At 41.7% G+C, this 16,875-nt stretch overlaps 1 protein-coding gene across 1 annotated transcript; it reads right to left on the minus strand.

Moving 5' to 3' along the window:
- Positions 1–749: 749 nt before the first annotated feature.
- LOC308040484 (C-type lectin domain family 12 member A-like) lies at positions 750–8,608 on the minus strand (the record flags this gene model as incomplete). The annotated part of the gene is made up of 8 exons (XM_080344524.1): positions 750–793; positions 890–1,084; positions 1,332–1,414; positions 1,848–1,963; positions 3,397–3,551; positions 4,714–4,857; positions 5,024–5,122; positions 8,518–8,608. 8 exons carry the CDS (start codon positions 8,606–8,608, stop codon positions 750–752), a joined length of 927 nt encoding a protein of 308 aa, XP_080200650.1.
- Positions 8,609–16,875: the final 8,267 nt, after the last annotated feature.

Below are 16,875 nucleotides of genomic sequence, written 5' to 3' on the forward strand. Positions count from 1 at the left end.
TTTTGCTCTTTAACCATGCTTGGGGTATTTTCACCATGGTTGAGTTTGTAGACCTTTGCTCAGTGCATTAAGGTAGAAGTATGGCATTCCAGGAAATATCACAAAAATACATAAGAGGAGGTTCTGTTCATACCTTTGACTGAACCCTAGTGTAATTCCTGCAATCTTGCAACAGACCAATAAAGTAGAAAATTAGAAAAGAAGAGCAGAAAAAGAAAAAGAAAAAAAAAAAAAAGAAGAAAGAGAACTAACAGTGCCAGGAAGAATTATAGATCATGGAAGAGAGCTAGACATTCGCAGATGAAGGATACTGAAGGATATCTTATCATGTGAAACATGCACAAGTACTTGTGAGAACTATGAATCCCTGCACTTCAGAGCAAATACAAGAATATTAATACAGTTTGGGAACACCTTGGCCCACCTGAGGATAACTGTGTTTGTGTGTTGTATTATTTGGTCTAGTAGTGTATTAAAGTAATCAGATCAACAATCCATCAGAAGTGTCTCCTGAATAGAGATGTTCAATCCTCATAACTTGTGTTATGTGACAGCTGTACAGTTTTTAGGACTGTATCATTGGATGCTGGGAGAGGAGCAGTATCTTTACATGTTTGCATAGTCACTGTGCTTTCTTTCCTGGCCATCACTTTTGGTCATTTTGTCCATCACTTGTATTGGTTAAAACTGAGTAATCATTTGGCAGTTTTGTATCTGGAACAACAGACTTGGGTCACTCCTGGAGTCCATCACCATGCCCATTTCTTTAGTATGAAGATATTTTTACGTACATCTGAAAGAGAATTAAAAGAGGAAATACAATAGGTCCGATCCAAGATATTTACATTCTCATGTGATAGTCCTGAAATACAAAATAATATATTCCAACCTTGCAGAATGTCTTCTAGCTTCTCATAGTCATTTTGATCTGATAAACCAGTCCTCCTGCCAATGGTTGTTACGTCTCTGTAATCGGATGGCAGGCTTTTCACAGATATAGTAGAGCTCTTGTTTGCATCGCTGGCTATATATGGTATGATAATAAAAATATCCACAGTATTGAAAGACGCTATCCAGTCTTGTCCTAAGAAAGAAAAATCTTCATTGTTACATCTTACCTCATCCAAATGGTTGCTCCTTTGTCCCTTCCAAAAAGAGCTGTCTTTGCAAGAATTATTTACGTGGCTTTCACAAAGAATATATACTTCCAAGAAAGAAATAAAGTGTTTAGTGACATTGTGCGCCAACTCCTAGGAGGGTGACCCTGTCCTGAACATGCCAACAAGCACCCCTTGCAGACTCTACAGTGGATCCTAAACTATTTCTTGTACCTGACAGTAAGAAACGCCAACTCCTGGGTACTGACTGGAGAGTGTCAGTGGCTGTTTCAACAGAAATGTTAAGAGGAGACTGCCTAATAATGAAAAGGAAAATTGTGAAAGCAGGTTTGAAAGTGAGAAGAAAAATATATTGTATTTCTGAAATAACATGATAAACCAAAGAGAAATTATTCCAGAGAGTAAACGATGTCTTATATAAAAATAAAGGAGTATAAAATCAGAAAGCATGAAATGAAACACCTTTCCATTGGGGTTTTTTCCATGTGTCCTCACTGAAACAAGATGTCAAATACAAGAGAATCATACAACATTCATGGTCAATCTGAAACTAAATTGCAGAAATAAACATTTCCCACCCCCTGCCCAGTAGTATTGCTTAGATCACCCTCCAAGCAGTCCTGGCTGCATAAAAGTTGGCTGCTCAATGGTCCCTTTGTGTCAGAGAAACTGGGAGTTCCATATGGGCGAGGACCAACTGTATGTACTTCAGGAAAGCTGCCCACTTACCAAGACTTTTGTTCTTTTGTAAGAGCTGTGTTGTCTTCCCAATACCAGTCTCTCTGTTTGTCTCTAAATGTTAATCCAATCCAGAATTGACTTTTAGGATTTTTTTTTACCAGTTCCTACATAGAGTAAGCACAATTCGAAACAGATATTCAGTAAGATATAACAAATACATGTTTAGGCTCAGAAGTTGCAAACATTGATGGAAATTGCTTAAAGAACATAAGTGCCACAAATTGTTAATCTGTCAGAACAATATCTACTCGTAGTGGAAAAGTCTAGTATGAAAGGAGAAGGGATAGTAGAGCTGTTTTTAATGGAAGAGAAGATACATTTATAGCTCTGAAGGGCAGCGTCATCCTCATCAACCTGATTTAAGCCCCCTGGGTGAAACACTGGATTGTTCTCCCCCCTTTCTGTCCTTAGCATTTGTCAACAGTGAAAAGGAAGCCTCTGCAGGAAGCTGTTTGGTTTGATTTGTTAAACTTTCACACTTGGTTCTAGCATCGTTTACTTATTGCTGAAACCTGGACCGTGGCAACCAGAGGACGTCTTAAAATTAAGCATTTAATGATATCTTGTTGTTAAAAAATACTCTGAGCAGAACAGGTAAGAACGTAATCTTAAATAATGCTGTCTGTCTTACTGCTGATTGAGGGAATTCTCTGAAGATAGGAATTGAGTTTTTTTCCTGTTTTTCTCCTCCTTCCTTATTGTCACTGCCAGTGCACTTCTCCATTTTCTCTTTTCCCTCATGCCTCTCAATGCTGTGATTAAGACAGCTAGAACGGACTGCACCTCACAACCTTTACTGTTGCCAGTTTGGTAGGGTGAGAATAAAGCTGGTCCTCTTTTCTTTCAGGAGAAACATAATGGCCTGCAGCTCAGTGAGAGGGGAACTGGCATTTGTCAAGTCCTGGAGAGCAGACAGGCCCATCCCTGACTTCTAGCTCCTGGTGCATCTTTTTTGCCTTCAGCCTGCCAATATGTCTGCTGGCATCCAGAGGCAAAAGTGCTATTTCGCTCTAAACCTGGCATTTTCTCTTCCCACCTCAGTTTGTTTTCATTTATTAAAAGATTAAGCCAGATTTCAGCAACTCTCTGCCAAGTGTTTTAGTTTTGATTTAAAAGATGAGAACAACTTTTGTGCAAAGAACTTGCACAAAATGGGGAGGACTATGGTTTGCGTATGGGGAGACCAGGTTTTCACGCTGATGTCTTACCAAGTCCTTGTATGAAACTCTAATACTTGTTAAATTAGTGAAATCATTGCCCTCAACAAAGCAACCATGAACCTGCATTCACCAGTCATCCCAGTAAGTAGGCAGTCACGGCAAGCCGTGGCAAGATGAGCTGTCTCCAGCTGCCATGGGCTTGGAGGGTAGTGACTTGTGTGGTGATGACCCTAGTCCTAGCACTGCCCAGGACAACCCAATCACTGTAGAAAAACTCCTGCTCGCAATGCCATTTAAGAACATTTCATGTGAATTGAGTAGCTGACAGGGTGCACAAATTTCATCCATGCTAAACAGAGTAAGAAGCCAGTCCATACCAGCTTCTCTGCCTCTTTTATCAGAAGAAGAGTAGAGTTTTGAGCGGAACAAAACTGGCGACTCTGTTCCCATGACTTTGCTTCCTTGCCGTAGTAGTAACATGTATTGCCACCTTCCCAATTCCAGTTTGTAGGGCAGAGTACACACTTCTGGCCTGGAAAAGAAAAACCATTACCTCATTTCTGTTCCCAGGCTGTCCCTCCAAGAACATCACTGTTGACCTGTGACAACAAGATCTGTAGGGACTGTAGATGTTTGAGACAATCTTCATTCAGTCAAAATCCCACTGTGGTCCAAGAAGGTGAAAGTAATGAAAGAGATGAAAACTGAATCATCCCACTATCTCTCCCATTCCTTTAGCACTGAGAGGATATTCAGGACTTGCAAATGGGATTTATTTTGCCTCATTTTAGGAGTCTACAAAGGTGGTACAAGTCAACTTATCAGGTTGCCCATTTTAGTCAATGGATAGAAGTAGATATGTTTCACGCATGCTTTTTCTGTCATTTCGGGTGTCTTTCTTGGGAGGAAACAGACTGTATCTTTGCATTATTAATTTCTCTTAATTGACTAAAAGGGAGATCTATAGACAATTAACTTGTCTGTGGAACAATGTACAGACAAATGAAATCACCTCTCCTAACAGTCACAGTAGGATGCCTTTGCCCGATGTCCTACTCCTCAGACTATAATTTCTGAAGAGAACTAATTCTGTGGCTGGCTCATTGCTAGATGCCACTTAAATAGCCAAGCTGGGCAAACTGACTTCAGAAACAGACCTGCACTGGACACAGTCAAGAGACAGGGAGTGAACTCCCTGGTTGATTTAGCTATGCTTCGGCACACATCACTTCTAACTTTGAGAGACTCCAGTCTTGCCTGGGGTGGGTACAAGCACACTGTCCTTGTGTGTGGACTGCTGTTCCCAGAGTGCAGTAAGTTGTTTAACTCCCAGGCATCACTGTAAAATTGTCTATGAGATGCAGATGAGCATGTTGTAGAGTTCTCTGAATGAGTGCTGTCAGGAACTGGCATGTCCATAAGGCAACCCACAGAACCCTTTTCTTATAGAAACTAAATCCTGAAACCCTGGTACCACTGCCAGGCCCCACACCAGTGCACATGTGGCCAGGCTGGGCACGTCTTTCCAGGCGCTGTATGAGGCAGAGATGCTCATTGCCTGCTTTCTATGCAGTCACATCCGAGAAGACACAAGCTCACCTCAGGAGACAGACCTGAATAGCTACAGTAGACACATCTCATTTCCTTCCTTGCTATATTGAAAGATAAGCCCTTATCAAAACTTGTTGATTTACCATTATTTTTAAGGTTGGTTTCCCCTTCCAAGCACAGTTGATTTCCTATTGCCTGTAGCATACTTGAGAAATTTGCATGCAGTTCATTCTTTGTCATTTTGAGGTCTCTAAGTTGTGTCCTGTAGTACTTGGGAATCTGGAAAACTGAAATTCACAATAAGAAATTTTCAGTGCTGTCCTTCAGAAAGGGTGGGACACAGATAGACGTGGCAGTTTGATGTTATAGATAGACACAGAAAGAGATGTCAGTCCGATGTTATTCGATAGCTTGAGCCCCGCCCCCCACAAATAGAAACACATTAGTACTTACGTAAAACTGCCAGGGTCACCAGAGCCGCCAACAATGCCAGGCACAATGTGAGCAAAATCAGGACTATCGGCCAGCAAGAATGGGACGAAGTAGAAGGCCCTGGGAATAATTCAGTCATGACATAGATGTGCAGTTCTAAGCCAACAGTGAACACATTAGCTTCATTAAATCACAGCCATCTCTGTGGTGCACTGGTCAATAAATAATTGTTTTTACTTTACAGTTGTATATTTTTGCTGAAGAGTCTCTGCACCAGCAAAAGATGCCGAAACAAAGAGAGTGAGAGATCACAACAGCTTAGTGGAGAATGTGGACAGCCTTTGTCCTTTCAAAGGTAAGAAGGACTGTGGTAAAAAAGATACCGGGAAAGCAAGATATTGCAAAATCTAGAAAGTTGATTGTTGGAAGCCGAAAACAAATATGCACTGTATGGTTGTAATTTTTAATGTGTGTCATGTATCTGTGGTAATCTGGTTAAACTGAAGGCTGTAGTAAACTCCTCCAGTCCTTTATGATAGCTTGAGATTTCTAGCTAGGAATTCACAGCGAATTTTTCTGTAATAAGGGTTATAGCCTAGATACATAAATTAGCACTCAATGAGGAGAAAAAAGAGCAATCTTTTCCTGAGCAAAAGAAATTTTAAGCATGGGGGCCATCCAAAAGACACTTTGTTTATAGGACCTGTAAGATTTCATGGGTTAAGATGCATTGAAGGAGGGAGAAAAAGCATTCTGTTTGTCAGGGAAGCACTAAATCTCATGCACATATTAAAATTGCCACTATATGGACATTGTGGAAAGCTGCAACCAGATTGAGTTAATCCAATAAAGGCAGTAGAATGGGAATGTGGAGAGGAAGTAGCTAGCCTAGAAAAAGTGATTTAAAACTGGAGACTGTATTGCTGAAGGAGTAGAAAGTGAAATTTAGTGTGCCAAGCTGAAGGAACAGGAATGGAAACTTTAGTGTGCCTCTTCTACAAATAACCTGTGGTCAGCTTCTGTACTGAAGTGATCCTGGCAGAACGTTGTACAAGACCTCTCTTTATAGAAACTCAAGTTGATGAATTTCGCCTGATGAACAGGTAAAAAAAGATTGAGCAATGGGTGTTGTCTTGAATGGGGACACAGATCACTGCTGGTTTATATTCAACCTCCCACTCACCATAAAACCCAGATTCCTCCCAGTAGAGGCCTTTGAAGCCTGCCTGTTCCCAGTCTGTACCAAGGCCTGGGATTAGTCGAGCCTCAGTGCCCAAAAACTTGTGAAGCTTCATGGGATTTCTGCTCACCCAGTCCTCAAGTTTCTCAGGGTTCCTTTGTACTGAAACTCTACCACTTGGTAACATCAGCTGCCACCCCTAGTTTAGTGTAATTATAAATGTGCTGAAGACACACTTTGTGTCATTGTTCAGGTCATTGTTGAGGATATTAAACAATATAGGCTCAGTATTAAGCCCCGGGAACCACTGAGAGACTCTGCCACCAAACAGACATTGAACCATTAGTTAGTCCTCTTTGAGCCCAGTAGTCCAGCCAGTTTTCAACCCACCTAACAGTCTACTATCCAGCCCATACTTCCTCAGCTTTAAAATGACAATGCTGTAAGAGACACTGACAAAACTCTTGCTAAATAAGTATTACATCTGTCACTCTCCCTGCAACTGCATTTCATCACAGTATGCAACCCCACTCTAAGGAAAGTGCTCCAACTGCTTTGTATTGCATAAAAGAGAAATACCTAGACTCATCAGGAAGAGAAAGAACACCTCCCTTCTGCATTATTTTCCCAGGTTATTCTCACAGTTATATGACAGGTACACTCAGAGATAAAGCCTGCACAGGAGAATCACATACCTTATAGAATCTAACAAGACTTAAGGATACATTGACTGCTGGGCTATGTGGATATTTTTAAGGTCAAAGTGCTTCTGTACATGCTCTGAATCTGAATATTAGGTGCCTGGTGAACAACGGTAAGAAAAATTTGACTCCTTGAGGCAGGCTGTTGAATAGACTCATATGAATTGGAACTAAAGGGCAAAAATAAATTGTTCCTACTGCTACAAAGTCACAGCCCCAAGCTCAAGACTGAAAGCTTAGTCCATGCTTCCTGGAGCTTTTAGATGTGAAAAGAAAAAGATTCTGTAATTTGACAGTGAAATTTCATAAACAAGTACAAAATATTTTCTGGGCAGCAATATGAATCAAGACCAAGCACTAGTTTTTAGTTTTAGCTTTGGCTGTTTTATTTGAAGTATAGTATAAATAAATCAAGTATTTCTTTAAATTGTTTACCTATTCTTTAGGTAAAAGTTAGGAAACTTTTACTGTACTGTACTTCGTAACCTCTCACTGCTTGTGCTAGATCTAGCACAGCAGAAGGGGCCTTGGTCTGTACTCCTTCGTGTACAGTACTCCCATGGTCCTGAAATGGATATATTTATTCATTGTTGTTTTTTCAATTTGTTGTTTATGAAACGATGCACAGACTGTTCTGTGCCCTCTCAGAATGGTGCTTTCTCATAATGAAATATGTGTTGTCTACCCTGGAACACAGACATGGGATATCTGGAGAGATGAGGATACTGGTATTATTGAATGCTACAGGAAAAGAAACTCAGAGCTTAACACAAAGAAAAGACAGTTCAGATTTATTTTTACTTTTTTTTTTTTTTTTTTTTTTTTAGCCCCAGAGTTCTATTTAATCAATGTTCAAACCCATTACTTAACATAATGTTGAAAACACATAGTGTTCAATGACATAATAGCATTCAAAACCACTATTCTTTGACACAGAACTGCCCAGACAATTCCTTCTGAACCACAAGCAAGTTGTCCTCTTGCCTTTAAACCTCAACCTCTTCTTCAGAGCGTGATCCCCTCAAACACGTAGTACTTTCTATGGTCTCTTTTCCCATGAGTTGCACTGCTCAAATCTAGAGCTCTTCTTCACAGGTACTCTTTAGCAATTTAACACAAATTAAGTAAAACTAATTTTAAATTAGTATTGAAAATACAGTGTTTAAAAAGCATTCAGTCCTTTAACAGATATAGCCATTTCAAAGTCCAGTGCCTTAATTGTGGCTAGAACTTCAGAAGTGAAATAAAGTGAGTCAGTTAAAGCTAATTCAGTTCTAAACTTGAATGTAAAAGCATAGAGAAATTAAATGGAACACATTTACTTTAAAAAATAGTTCAAGTTAATTCTTTTGAGGTTTAGACAATTAGGACTATTTGTGGAGATTAGCATAACTCTCAGTAATATGGTTTTCCCTGAAATAATAAGATTACTATTTTAGGTATGCCTTCCAAACCCTAAAAAGTTCAGGCAGAAATTATAGCAACAAGAACCAGAACACATTTATAACTAGTATAATTTTTCTGAGAGTAACAAAGTTAATAAAGGCCCTTTGAGCATCTAATTAAAAGCATTTCCCATCCCATCCCATCTACTTTAGCAGGAATAAAATATAAAAGTTTCACAGATACTACACCTTTTTCCTTAGTATTTCCAGGCTCTGTGATATTATCCAGCTCATGACTGTTTTCAAATTTCAGATTGGCATATATTATTTCTTCTGTCATAGCTGGTAGAAAGCATCAGAACAAAAAGGCAGAAAAAGATCTGGCATTTGCAGCTAGCAAGCTAGGAAGAAAATCTACTCCTTTGCAAAGTTTCCTTATAAATTAGCAGACACAAATGAAGTAGCGGAGACATCAAGATACATCTGAGCTTCCTCAGTCACAGTATTGCCAAGAAAATGTTCCTCTCTCACTCATTACTATATTCTCTTTCTTCCTCTTTACCTCACTTCTGCCCTTTCTGACTGTCATTACTGAAGAAAATGCAGCCACTTCTGTATAACTTATTTTTTCATTAGAACTCTTCTTTTGTATAGAGAACATTTAATCCCCGATTATATCAAGTTCAGGCATGAAACACAGAATTAAATAAAATGATTTACAGCTTTGAGGCAGCTGTTCTTTAGTATGAGCATCCATGTTCAGCAGCAGATTTGTGATGATACTCTGGTTTCTGTTTCCTACCAAAATGTGCTCAAAGCAAACCAGAAGGTCAACTTGCATCTTAAAGCTGGCAAATTGTGCTCCCATCCAAAAGAAATAAGCACTTGTGCTTGAGGTTGGCACTTCATCTAGGTTATGTCAGGGTGTTGGCTCTTTTCTTCCATGCCAACTTCCTAAGTGATTGTTTGGCCTGTGAGCTCACAGCTACAAGCCAGAAGGACCTGTTGACAAAGGCTACACCTCAGAATATATTTTCTTCCACTCAGTTTTCTGACATTAATGTTTTGTTTCCATTTCTGGAATAATTTTCTTTTTTCTTCATTTCTTCTTCAGATCTATGGCATGAGGAAAAGCACACACTAATACTCAGAACTTGAGACTGCACAGAAAAGTGAGTATTCGAGAAAATACATTTCATATCTGTCCCTCACAGAGATGGACACAGCTGTAGAAACTACCCTTCTCTGAGGTGAACGAACAATGCTACAGAGGAAAAAAAAAATTACAGGGAGATTTGGTTAGCCAAGCAGGGAGTCCATGTTTCCTTGCATGAGAAATTGGGCATCTGCTCTACTGCTGTGTGCCTCCCGTGAGTCTATTGGTCACTGCATTTCTCTGGAGAACAGCAGTTCTTTGTTATCCCAGTAGGGCAGGGCTTTGCTGAACTATTGCTATTATCTGAAGAATTGTCTAGGGCAAGTTTTATAACAGCTGGCATAATTGTGACCATGAGACAGGATCTTCTTGAGCAAGAGCAAAATATTCTCTTGATGCCAAAATGTCAGTGATTCTATCTGGAGTAGAAAGGCAGACAGACATACTCCTTAACGAAGACAGGAGCAGGAGACTAGATATCCAAAGAGTTTTAAACCGCTCTTCATGAGATTTTTCAGCACAATTTCTGCAATTTCACAATTTCCACCATTGTGAAACCTTAAATGTGCATGATGAAAGCAGGATGTCTGGAGTTTCTGGTACAATTTGTACAATTTAGCAAAAATGATGAATGGAACAGAAGCAGATTACACATGCACATTACCGCCTGAGTGATCAGCATTAACGGATGTGAGGCTTACATACGCTATTCTACCCTATGTTAGAAGTGTAAAGCATTCTAAAAATGAGCAGGAATATAAACTAATCCTCTTTTGTACTTCTGGACCTGCATAACTGAGACTTAGACTTTCATTTTCCATTTTACTGAGAAAATTAACCAAGCATTATTCTTTATATCAAAGCCAAAATCAGAATGACTAGTCTAAATTAACAAAAGAGACTTAGACTGCTAAAATACTATGTAGATGGAATATGTATTTTACTATGTAAAAGCTATGTAGGTGGAACATTTAAAAAATTATTTAATTTAAAAATATCCAAAAACTAGCCAAGGTTTCCAGACACCAAACTCTACTAAAAATCACCCTGTCTTGGGTTTGTTTGTTGGATTTTTTTTGTTTCTTTGTTGTTTTGTTTCTTTTTGTTTGTTTGTTTTTATTCCACAAGTGTGCCTGTTTGCAAAGTGTCATTGGTAAGACAAGTTTATTTGTAAATACCTAAAATGATCCATCAGCTTTGCAAATAATTCTGGAGATTTTGAAAGTTTCACTCTACATCCTCTCTTAGAATTTCAGCTTTCAGAGGATCTTTATTGACTGAAGAGAGGCAAGCCAGCACCCATCACCTCTGAACACTATAACATTTTCATGTAGGCATTAAGAAAAACAAGAATCAGTATAATTATATCCTGTTTATTTTTTTTATTGTGTATTATAATTTAATATTTGACTATTGCTTCAGAAAATCAGAAATTATACTGTTTAAGAAAAAAACATATGTAAGGTCTTAAATGAAGAAAGCAGATAAGACTCTAACAGAAACCCCATGTAGTCATCCTATTGTAGTATGAGTCCTTGTCAGCTGTGTCAACTGACCCTTATACAGAGTGAGAAAACTTCTGTCTGTTTGAAGCATTAAACAATGGCATAAATGTGAGAATTTCAGCATTGGTTTGATCTAGGCAGCTTACTCCAACATGAGCTTGGAATAGTCAGAGATAAAGTGACTGCTTGGAACAACAATTTCATGTTGTGGAAATGACTGTGAAACTGGTCACAGGATGTATATGGACCATTTGCATCCTGTGAGCATGATAAACTTTGGGGAATGTGTTCCTAGCAGAAATAGAGACAAGCTGGTGCTCAGGCTTGGCTCATCTAGAATGCCTTTATGGCTAGAGCATTTCTGTTCAGGAAAGGTAAATGAAAACTAGAGTGCAGAAAAATGCTGTGCTAGTGACAGGAATGTGAGTCCTCTCTTACAGGAGAAAGACTAAAAGTCTTATTTAGTTTGACAGAATGCTGTCTGGAAAAGGAAAAGGTTGGTCTCTCATAGAGAAAGGGGGACTAAACATCAGTGGAGAATGAGATGTTTAGGTCTGTGTGATCTGACATCTATACAGGCATTGACCACAGCTGGAGGAGCAGGAGAGGACACTTTCAGCTCTTCTGCTTCCCACTCCCTCTAAGGGCACCACAGTGTGACATGGGCAGTTTATTAGAGCAGATAGAGTCATCGTTATTTCTGGTTTATTCTATCGTATGGAAAAGAACCAATGGTAGAAAGAAAAGAGTTTCAGTCCTTACTGCTAAGGTTGGCCTTGTATTTCTGAACACTGCTTAATAGCAAGAACATACTTCATCCTGTTCTTCAGTTCTAGAAGACAATTCAGCAAGTGTGAGGCCCTGCTGCAATTTAAAATAACCCTGTTGCAAATTACCAAATCACATTATGACTTTCCAAGGTTCTAAAGGCTTGAAGTCACAGCTCTAATGATGTCCGAGTCTGAGAAACCAAGACTAACAATCAAAGGCTGGAACTTAATGGTTGTAAAGTTTGAGGGCTTCCAGCTCTGGTGATTGACCTGTTGATTAACTACTTCAGTTGATGTTTTCTCTTGTACATCTGGGTTACTCTGTATGTTGTAGGCACTGGTGTGTACTGTTAGCTTTATTCTTCACCACATTTTAAACTAAAAATTGTATTATGCAAGAATATATTTTACAAGGCTGAGATAGAAAGTAAGCAAAGAAAGCAATTCTCAGATCAGTCACACCAGAAAAGAAAGTCGGGAAAGACAAAACCCAAAAAGAAATATCAAGAAGAGCTGAAGAAAGTATGATTACAGAGCACTATCTTGCAAAACACCTGAGAAGGAGACAGGACATGAAACTGCCTTTTGCAGGTCATTTTGAAGAGAGAGAAGACCAAGATGAGCAGCTCCTCCAGGGCTGTGTGACCCACAAAGATAGGCAGCTGTGCAAAGGGAAACAGGCAGCAGGTATTGGGCCTGGGGCCCAATGTGTCTGTCTGGTTGCTGTGCTCTAGTATTTGACATATGAGACTGTAGACACAAACAAGGAAGTTTCAAAGCAAAGCAAACCAGTGCAGTTCTCCATGGCATATTCTCTAGATTGTTAAAATATATTCCACACTTAAGAAACAGCTGGTAGGCATCACCATCTGCAAGGCAGGAGTACACCAAAGAAAGAAATCAGTTGCCTCACCTCTCAGGAAGAGGAATATTAAACAGTCAGCCATAAGGATTGCACATAAGAGTATCACCTTCAAGTGCAAAGAAAGCAGAAACTCTTGTCCCACATCAGCAAGGCAAGGCAAAAGCTGTCCCATTTGCAAGGCCTTTGCCAAATCCAGGAGTATGCTCAAAGGGCACAATAAAAGCTCTCGCAATACCATACTGTGTCTGAGGCATGCCCTGCGTGTTTTCAGTAGTGAAGTGTGAAGAGGAAGTCCAGGAGACAGCAACTGGCTCTTGGCCACTGGGAGAGTGCACCCTGGAGTGGAGCGTTTCATTTAAACAGCAACACTCGGGCACTGCCCTGGCAGGGAAGTATCTGCAGAGGGACTGCTCAGAGTCCCTGGATTTGTTTTGGTATTTGAACACTTCAGCCCCAGAGCAGAAACAATGTTCTTTTGCTCTTGGACTACTGCAGCCTGTTCTGCCAGCTAGAAGGTCCTCTTTGGGGTCCTCCAAGTTGCAGTCTAGTTGTACCCCATAGCAAGCAGCTTCCCTGGGCCTTGGGGAAGAGGGAAGGCGGGATGGGACATGTGGGCAGGAAACATCCTGCCAGATCAAAGATGGATGTCCTCCTCTCCCTGGACTCTGTCTAGAGAGTGCTACAAGAAATCAATGACATCATATTGCTGTGGCCAGGACATGACGCCTTTTGTGCTGTGTGTTGGACTAGCATCTCCTGGCTGGACAAGGGCACACAGCTGGGCATGGGCATAAAGCTCTTCAAAGTGAGGCTGCGGGCTGCCCCTGCTGAGAAGGAGGGCAGCAACCTGCTTGGAGGGCAACTGGTCCTGACAGGCATCAGCTGCTTCCAGCTCTGGTTTGCACTTGGTCCGAATGCAGTTGAGAGAGGAAGAAGGGATCTGCCCCCCAAAGGTGGGCAGCCTCAGCCTTTTGCACCATCAGGTTGTGAGGGATGGTGAGGGTAAATGTTTCTGGAGGAGCAAAGGAACCTTCATGTCCTTCCTGCACAGTCCCGAGGAGGAATAGGAGACCATATCTGAAAGAAAATGAGTTCTTCTAATGTTATGTTGATGCAGACAGGCCCTGGCAACCATTACAATAAGGGGAGTGCAAGTGGGAGCACCTTGGAAAGGCTCAGGACAAAGCAGGGTCTTAGAAACCTTGTTATCTCCTTGAATAAACCAGAAGTAGCAAGAAGTAGCCCTGGAGGACCTGAGGAACACAGAAAGGAGAAGGGAGGCAATACCTCAGACATGTGAGAACAACCCAAGTTCTGCTTCCCCACTGGTAGATACCCTTGAAAGTTCCTTGTTTTCTGCCAAAGTCTTTGCTAGTCTTCTGTTTGGTGAGTGTTCCTGGCTGGCTGAGCACATTGCTTTCAGATGGATAAAGGGAGATGAAATGGCTTCTCATTGGTACCTCAGCCTTTTGCACCATCAGTCTGGCCATGAGCCCCATTGATCTAAGCCAGTGCCCTGCCTTCCTTCCCAGCCTGACCTTGCACCTGCCTCATCACTGTAGACTTGCTTGATGATCACTGCACAGTGTCTGACCCTGGTTGCTGCCTCTGGACCTGCCCTGCTCACACTGCTTGGGTACTTCAGGACTGAGCCCTGCTGGCACAGTCATCCCCTCTGCCAGCTGTGTTCCTGCTCTCAGCTCCCGGCACCCTGTCCCTTGCAGAGTGGCTGGCCCTTGCTGCTCCCTGACAGTTTGCACCAGCTGAATTCAGAATCAAGTGTGGTTTTGACACTGGGGTTGCTGACTCTGGCAACCCAATTGCACCTAGGCTATTAGAGTTCCATGTCCCCAGGTCCAGGCAGTAGGAACACTGAGAATGGATTATTATCAGGAACACCTACACACGTATACATGATACATACATACCTGTATGCACAGATGGCAACAGATTAGCACAAACAGAAAACAGCACTCACATAAACATGAGCAGCACCTATGGCCTCATCCTATTCCCCTCTGTGGCAGCTGTACCAGCCCTGGTAAGGTCCAGGGCTTTCAACATGTCAGCCACTGGCTCTTTCATGCCCTTATTTTCATGCCTTCTTCACCCCACCATGGCTGCTGTCACATATGCACTTTGGTGGATTGCCAGCCTCCGTGTAACTCTCATGGCACAGTGACTCCAGGCACGCACACCCCTCAGCTGGGGGAGCAGGAGAGGCAGGACCCTCTGGTCAAAAAACGGAGTCCACAGACAATGAGGCACCTCATCCCAGGGAAGCTTCTGGACCATGCCCGTATATGACCACAGCTTAGATCCAACCTGCTTATAAATGGGGCCCCTGCTGGAGAACCCCTTTGACTGGTTTGCCTTGGAGCAGTAGGGCTGTGATAAAAAGTTCTCCCTTTGGAACCGGGACACCATCCAAGGAAATGTCCCGGGACTGAGTGTCTTCATCAGCCCCTATCCCACTCCTCTTGGTGAGTGATTATTTCTTCTGAATATATCTTTGAGTGAGCCCTCAAGTCCCTCTGGATGCTCCGTCACCACCCACACCACCAGGTGAGTGATTCTATCTTCTGGGTACCCTAGAATGAGAGTTTCCCTTTGAGAGCGAGTACATGCACGCTTTAGATCATCATTCTTGTGAGCTGTTGTGGAGTAATAATCTCCCTGACTGGTACGCCAAACTTGTAGTGTGTTAAAAGTTGTCGGAGTGTTGTTTGAGTTTGGATTACCCCCTTTACCCATTGGTTTCTGTTTGGTTTCAGTTTTGTGATGAAATAAAGTTTGTTTGAGTTTACCCTTTCTTTGGGTTAGTTTTGATGTACATCTGTGACAACCTCTCAAGCTGATCAGGCTGAAAACCTGTTAGTGGAAGTAGGTGTTTGTGTGTAAAATATTAATATTTATAATATTTACATATTTTCATATACATACATATGGAAACATAGATTTCTTCAGCAGCTGATCTGAGACAGCCAGCCTAATCAGTAGTTGGCCCTGGGATCTCCTGGTCTCCTCAGTTTCTGGTACCTCAACAGAAAAGACCCCATGAGCTGCAGTCCCACTCCAGTTGCTGGTATTCAGACCTACACACATGTATGCACGAACACCATATGGATCCCTCTAATAACTGGCCTCAATCTATGCTTAATCTATTCAGTAACTGGCTCCTGGATCTCCTGGTCTCCTGGTTTCATCCACACACATACACAAACAAGTGGCCTTCCCAGTAGCTGACCAGTCTCTCCTGTAGGTGGCTTGGACCTCTTAATTCCTCCAGTATCTGGCTCTCAGACCCTCTGGCCTCTCCAGTATCCAGTTCAGACTTAGAGCCACTCCAATAGCTGGCTGTCAAACCTCTTATCCTCCTTGATGGCTGATCCAGCCCGATATCAGCTAGTGACTACACACTGACATGCACACAGCCACACCCACGCCATAGGCACACTCTCCAGTCTCCCTAGTTGCTGGCATCTGACACTCAAGACCCTTTTTGACCCAGGGGTCACTCACCAGTGACTGGCACTCAGACCTCCACACACATAGGTGCACACAGAATAGACAGCAAATCACCCAGAAGAGTCAGAAACAAGAGTTTAATAAGATGACAGAAGAGACTGCAGTGACCTGACATGGCCAGACAGGTGTACTGTTCACAAACAACCAGCCCCTTTTATCCCATTTTTCCTTTGTGGCAGATGCAGTTCCCTCCCATCCCTGAAAGCAACAGGCTGATGGACCACTATAGTCATGCACATGCCTCTTGATTGACAGACAGGGCCTTTGACCAATTAGATGCCTTGACTGAGAAAAGTTTCTGGACAACTAAAATAAATGGCCACAGCTCAGATTCAACTAGGGTATAAATGGAGCCCACACTGGAGACCCCTATTGAGTTGGTCTTCCTCAAAGCAGTGGGTCTTCAGTGAAAGACTGTCCTCCTTAGTCTGTCCATCTAAGGATCAATCCGTGAGGACTGAGATACATTGCCAAACTGGTAAGCAATCTTCCGGGTACCCTTGATAGTCCTCACTTTGTAAGAGCGCGAAGATGCGCATTTTGAATCATTACCCTAGAGTTTTGGGATCTAATCCCCTGACTTTGAATCAGCTGTGTAGTAACTGAACTCCTAACTGGTATCTGAACATGTGTTTTGTAATGTTGTTGGAGTGCTGAATAATTTTGTATAAACCTAGTTTCTAGTTGTTTATCTGCTAAACAGTTCTGGTTAAAATGAAGTCTGTTTGGAGCTTATTGTCTCCCTAAATTGACTTTTGGGGTGCCTCCATGACACCTTTTCTT

Source organism: Nesoenas mayeri, assembly GCF_963082525.1.
Source record: "Nesoenas mayeri genome assembly, chromosome: 1".
Lineage (NCBI taxonomy): Eukaryota > Metazoa > Chordata > Aves > Columbiformes > Columbidae > Nesoenas > Nesoenas mayeri.